This window comes from Hydra vulgaris, chromosome 08 (genome assembly GCF_038396675.1).
Source record: "Hydra vulgaris chromosome 08, alternate assembly HydraT2T_AEP".
NCBI lineage: Eukaryota > Metazoa > Cnidaria > Hydrozoa > Anthoathecata > Hydridae > Hydra > Hydra vulgaris.
The window spans coordinates 24425518-24432500 of NC_088927.1; the positions used below are offsets into that span (position 1 = coordinate 24425518).

A 6983-nucleotide genomic window follows, 5' to 3' on the forward strand; every position below is an offset into this window, starting at 1 on the left:
TTATTCACAATTTTTATGAAACTAATTTGCTATGTACTCTAGAACTATGAGAAACTTTGTCAATTTTTTTTCTTAATTTTTTTAGTTTTTCAAAGCGTTTTTGCTATATTTAACGCTTTTTCTCAATACTTTTACTAATAGGAAAATCAGAAAAAAATTTTTATAAATATTCGTAAATATACTATTTGATTAATAAATTTTGTAATGACAGAAGCAATTAAATAAAAGAATATTATGGCTTCTTTTTTAAATGTATTTACAATACTTGATGACTGTCTGAAATTGTTTCCTTTACATTGCCCAATTTTCAACATAAAAATGAATTACTAGAGATAGTGAACATAACGATTGCTCTGTTTGAAAAAATATATTTAAAAACTAAACGAAATGTTTTAAATAGGCTCTTTAAGAATTCGTTAAAAAAGTTTAGTAATATAACAATGCAGATTTTGGAGCATTGATAAAAAAAGTTCATCAAGAAATAAACTATCGAATTTAAATGCATAATTTAGATTTCAATGGAGGTAGTGAAAATAACCAAATATTTTATATTTGTGCATTAATATCAATGACTTTTTATTATTTTACATAAAAAACTTGTTAAAAAATTAAAAAATTTTTTTTTTACAAATAAATAGCAATTAGTTTTCTTGCTTTCCTGTGCATTGATAAAAAAAGTAAAGTTTAGCAAAAACATTTGAAAAATAAATTTCAAAATTTTCTTTAGTTATAGCGCAAATAATAAAGTATTTCTTTAATAAAAAAACAAAAGTCTTGAATAAATTGTATATCAAAAAGTGTTTTTGTTTTCGTTATATTCTTATCAACTTTCTTTCTCGATTTGTATTAATTTTGGCAGTGGAATGTACTAAAAATGTACTAAAAAAATGTACTAAAAATGTACTAAAAAAAAGAAAGAAAATAAAAGCATAAAATATTTAGGTAAATTTTTTTTTTTTTTCAATTTTCGATTTTTTTTTCAGTTTGTTTAGATATTCTATTTTGTATAGTATTCATTTCCTTTCTGCGAGTATTGTTGTTTTATTCTTTGTTGTTTTTTATATGTTTGTTCTGCCGCAAATTTTAAAAACTCTTACTATATAAAAATGTGGTCAAATTGTCTAAAAATTACTTTAAATGTGAACAAACAAGGTATGCGACTGCACTTGCTTCCTGGTAAAGCTTGAGTACAATGTTGTGCGTGTTTGACTTTACCTGATATGTCCGTCTGTGAAACAAGAAAGAAAATAACGCATGTGGTTATTTCCTTTCTTGTTTCACAGACATAACTCGCACCACATGAGCAATCTAACTGATTGACACCTGGATAACTATTTGGATGCAATATTTGTTTATTGCGACAAAAAATATTAAGTAAAGAATTAGCATGGCAAAAAACGGTACTTTATGAAACTCTCTTTTAAGTATAATGCTTAGTTTTGGTATCCAAGGCAGTATGATAATTTTTCCAGGGTCTATTTGCTGGTTTTGTGTATTTTTATGTGATAGTTTATCATTTTTGACAATATCTGAAAATTCTTTAACTGTTCACAAGCCATCGCAATAAGTTCATTTAAATGTCGTGGACATCACAGCTATGTAATATACAATCTTTACAATCTTCTATGGGATTTACTTTCCACGGAAAGAATAAGAAGTCTTGTTTTAAAAAGTTTTTTAAAACATTCTCTTTTTTCAGACTCACTAAATTCAGCAAGATAGCACTATTTGTTTAACGCTTTACCAATACAATGTGAAGAAAGATCAGGAATTCTACCCATTATTGATTACTTCTATATAAAAAAAGCAGTTTATTTGGCTACATTAATATTTTTCAGATTGACATATCAGTATTTTAAAATTCATTGAACTATTAATTTTAATTTATTTTTATGGAAAATTTAACTGACTTTTAAATGCGTACAAAAAATTTAAAGAAAAGAAAAGATGCCATCTTAGGTAACAGATGGTTTGCATCAATAATCAATTTAAAAAAAATTTTGATCTGGCTACCTTTGATAACTTATATCAACTGAATTTTTCTAAAATGTTTGTTCACCGTGTGTAAATCAGCATGCAATTTGATTTTTATTAATTTTTAATCTAGTTTTTTTAGATTAGGTTCTTTAAAATCATGAAAAATTTTAAAAACCTAAACTTCAGTCCAACATGGAAAAAGCTGTAATGTCTTATTTGAAATTTTTTTTAAAGCATAAATTTTAAATATATGCTTGCATACATTAAATATATGCTGGCATACATTATACATGCTTTATTAAAAATAATCAAAAATAAAACCAACTTGTTTAAAAAAAGGGTTGAAAAAAGTTTTTTGATTGAAGACAAAAAGTTTTTTGCAAAATAACCCACTACATGAATAGTGTTTTCTCTTTTCTATTAGATTTTGATCTTCTTCCTATACACACACCTTCAAAAGTTGCTGTTAAAGAACAAAGCAAAAAAGATGCCACATTAATAACTTGCAAGATAACTGTCATATTTTTAATAACTAAGTTGGTGGTTTCACTTTTAATGTTTTTGCATAGTTTATATTATTCAAAAGAAAATACAAGGTTATTCATTTCTTATTTGCCAAGAAAAGTGACATTAGAATATGCCTAAGATCGAATGAAAAAATTATTTCCAACAGAAGTAACTCAACAGCAAAGTAATAGTGAATGAAAGATGTAGATATTTCATCTATTTGTGTGATCATGACCCTGATCTGATTAAATCTTTGCAAGTTTTATCTTATCTTCTTAACTAAAAAATATATATAGGATTAATTGACTCGTGTAAAATCTTTAAAGTTATTTTTATGATGTGAAACGATAAAATTTTTATTATTTACATAGGTTCGAGAACAAGTTGGTGAGCTATATGTATATTGTAAATATGCATGCATGCCATCATCTAAAGGCATTCCTGGTGAATTTGAAGTTAATAAAAATGGTATTTTATTTAGAAATTGTATTCTTACAATTAGAAATTAAACATTTAACAGATACATTTAAAACAGGTGTGACAATTTTGGTGACATATTTAACAATAATTGAGATAATTAATCTTTGCAATATGGTTCATTTTCCTATTATAACTCTGCTCTGTTGATGTTCTAAAGGGAATTTAAATGTGTATATTTTTTAATAAGCAATGGTCTAATGGTCTTTTTGTTTTAACATTCAAAGGGGGCAACTAATTAAGTGCCAATTTCATAACAGCACATTTACATATGTGCAAACTTGCATTAGTGAGAATTGACATAAATGCAAAGCAGTTGCAAAAGCTGGCATAAGTGTGAACTGGTATAAATGCAGCAAAAGAAATTGCAAATGTTAACATAAGTACGAACTGTCGTAAGTGCTAAGCTGTTGCAAAAACTGACATACATGTTAAATGGCATAAATGCACCAAAAAATTTGCAAACATTGGCATAACTGAGAATCATTAAGCCGATTCACTCTTATACTTATGCTTGCAAATTCTTTTAGCATTTTTATTCCAGTTTGCACTTTTACCAATTCTTTCGGCTTACTTATGCCAGTTTTTGCAACTGCTTTGCACATATGCTGGTTCGCACTTGTGAAATTCGCACTTATCCAGTGTCCCAGTTTAAAGACTTAACTAACTTTTGATTGATGTTATATCTATTGAGAAAATTCCTCATTCACTATCAAATAAGTTTTTACTGTTTTACTTAGATACAATTAACAATAAGCTTGTAACCTTTGATACAAATGACAGTAGGAGACAATTCGTTCAACAACCACACTATTTATATAATTTACTTTTTGACTTCTTACAAATTTTTATTTGTACTTGTTAATACAAGTTGTTGCTTTTAAGTTAATTTAAAGTTTAGTATAAATATTAGTTTAGTATAAGTATTTGATTTATTTTTTATTAGGTTGCCCTGCTAAAATAAAAATGTCAGAAAAAATGTAGGTTTTTTTGTTTAAATTTATTAATTTTGTTTTTAAGTATTTGTTCATCATTCTAGTAATAATAATGATTAACTTTTAGAAGTCAATTAAACAATTTGTTTCTCTCAAAATTAAACTCTTAGTTCTTTTTTTTATGTATATTTTAAAATAATAGTTGCAAATTCGCAAAAGAAATAAAGCAAGATGCCAAACCAAAAAGGGGCCCAAAAAATGTGGTAAGCTCTCTTTATTAAACTCTAATAGGTTAGCATTAGGGTTTACCAACTGAGTTTTTGGGTGGGTTTTATGGTTTTTGCCAAAGTTAGGTACAAATCTGTAGTAACAAGGTTTGATTAATTTATAGTTATTTATAAATTCTTTTTCATTTTTATCAGGTAAATTGTCTTATACAATAGCTTAATTAATTATCAGGTTGCATTTTTTTTCTAAAATAAAGCTATTTTGAAATCAAGTTATCATTTTAAAATTTTATTTATATTTAAAATATATGTAGATTATATGCTCTTCAACATGCAAATTATTATTCAGGGAGAAAAAATAAAGCTAGTGAGTGGAATGAAGTGACCATATTAAGTGATCAACCAAATAGAGTAATATGTAATTATTGCACAGCGAGCATAGTTAAAAAAGTAGAGATGCAGAAGAAATATAAAAAGGAAGCGCTAATGATTCCGCTGAAGTATTTAGTAATAAATCAGTTTCAGAGTCTAGGCCATTTACATCTATAACATCAAATTAGTCTAGGACCAGTCAAAAGATAAGGAGCAAGATTATTTAAACTTTGTTTGTGATTTTTCTTATTTATCAATTTCTCAGTCAACTACAATGATGGTGCAATGGCAAACATTAATTTTTAAATTTGTTACTACAACAACAAATAATCAGAAGGGTAAACTGGATTTGCAAGGACTTGCAAGTTGCAAAAAGTTTCATGTGATCAAATTTAAATAAATACAGATAAAAATAATAAATAAATAAAAAAATAATAAATACAAATAAAATTTTTATTTAAGTTTACTACTCTTATAACTTTTCTTACATACATAGGGAAGAAGAGCATTGGATAGAAGTGAAAAAGAAGAAGCTGAGGATTGAATGAAGTCCATTCCAAATTTATGCCTGGCTACTATGCATTTGAACTAAAAGATGCTAACTGTTTCCCAACATATTTATTCAATGTTGTTGTTGCGCATTGTGATAGTGTAAAATGCGCAACATCAACAACAAATTAATGAAATATTATAGTAGTTAATGAAGTATTATATTATATGTAAAATTTTGCAAGATTTTTATGACAGTTGCACACTTGTCCAGCTAGTAATGAAAGATTTTGGGTGGGTTTTTGGGCACCAACCATGGTTAGCATCAATTTCTTTCTGAGAAGCTTTTTCTTTACAGAACTAATAGTTACAACTATTTTGTTTGCAACTATTAGTTTACTTCATTTATTTAATGAAATTTTTTTTTGTTTTTTTTAATTTAAATTATCAAAGTATTTTTTTTTTTTAATTATAGTTTTCTTGTATTCTCTAAGTTTCTTGTTTTTCTCAGAATATTTATAAAACTTCTAAACTTCTCTTATGACTTTGAGACTCTAGTTTTGAGTTTCAAACTAGGTTGTTAAAATAGCAATTTAAAAACTTATAATATATGTTTATAATAAATAATTTTTTTGCATATAAAAACAGAAAAACTCTGACACAAATTAAAAAATTACCCAAATAAAAAGAAAAAAAGTTCATAAAAAAAGTGACAAATTAAAAAAAAAACTTAAAAAAAAATAAAACTGAAGAGTATAGAAATGACAGGTATCATACAGGTTTATGGTCCAACTATGAATCTCTGTTATTAACGCAGTTTGTTAATTCAAGGCCATCCCCATATGCACCCCCATCTTCTCCTAAGGATGGCCCTAATGTTACTGTAAAGTTGTTTCTTTTTTTCTTCTATTTTACAATTGTTACTACTTTTTTAAAGAGATATTATCATTAATTCCATATGCTAAATTTTCTATTTATATATGGGGAAAATCAATTAGTTAAATTGGCATATATGCTGCCTAATTTTTTAAAGAGAAACAAAATCTGCATGTGCTTAATATTGTATAACCTGTTCTACTCCAAAACATGATGGTTGCTAGAGCAGGTCAAACAATGTTAAAGGATTTATATACTTATTCTTGAAATAGAAAGCTGCAGATATTTGAGTCGATATTTGCATGTCTGCATATATATATAGATATTTGAGTCGATGTTTGCATATCTGCATATATATATAGATATTTGAGTGGATTTTAAAACAATTATTGCTGTTTGTTCATACTTTGTTAAGAACATTTTTAACAATAAATTTGAATGTATTGTCTTCTCATCTCATAAATCAATTTTTATTTTTATTTTGTCAAGGTAAACATTTTAAATTATGATTATAAATAATATTTTTATTATTAGAATTGCTATGCAAAATGATGCTTAGTAAAATTATTTTAAAACAATTGAGTTGTAAGAAAGTTTATTGTTAAAAAGAAAATGCTACTAAACAGTGGTCAAATAAATAGGCATGTCAAGTTATTAAAAATGTGTCATTTATTTATGTTTTTATTTAAATTAAAATATCTATTTGTAATTGTTTTAATTATACAGTAATTTGTTTGTTTGTTTTGTTTTGATATACAAATTTATGAAAGTAATTTGAATATAATTTTTAGTTATAATTATTATTTTTATTTTTGAAATAATTTACTTCTCTGATGATTTCGCATGCTTTATTTTGATTTTTTTAACAGATTTTAATACCAGATTAATTTATTTAATGTTTAAGTGAACATGAAGAACAATGTCAATATGCACCTGTTAGATGTCCAAACAGCTCTATTTGTCAATTAATGACAAAAATGGTAAGTTTGTACAGAACTTATTTAAAATTATAATCCGTAACATAGAAGTGGATCATTTATATATGAGTAAAGGAAATAAATTTAAAACATGTAGATGAACTACGAAATTAAACCACTGTTTAGCTAAACTATTACAAATTTGC

General features: G+C 25.7%; 1 protein-coding gene across 1 annotated transcript in view; it reads left to right on the forward strand.

Annotated features, from left to right (window-relative positions):
* Positions 1 to 6983, forward strand: part of LOC100206858 (E3 ubiquitin-protein ligase TRAF7) — a 42577-nt gene that overhangs the window by 18475 nt on the left and 17119 nt on the right. Inside the window, exons 8-10 of the mRNA XM_065803286.1 lie at positions 2856 to 2952; positions 3908 to 3941; positions 6765 to 6840. Coding sequence (XP_065659358.1) covers positions 2856 to 2952; positions 3908 to 3941; positions 6765 to 6840 — 207 coding nt within the window. The remainder of the gene's footprint in view (positions 1 to 2855; positions 2953 to 3907; positions 3942 to 6764; positions 6841 to 6983) is intronic.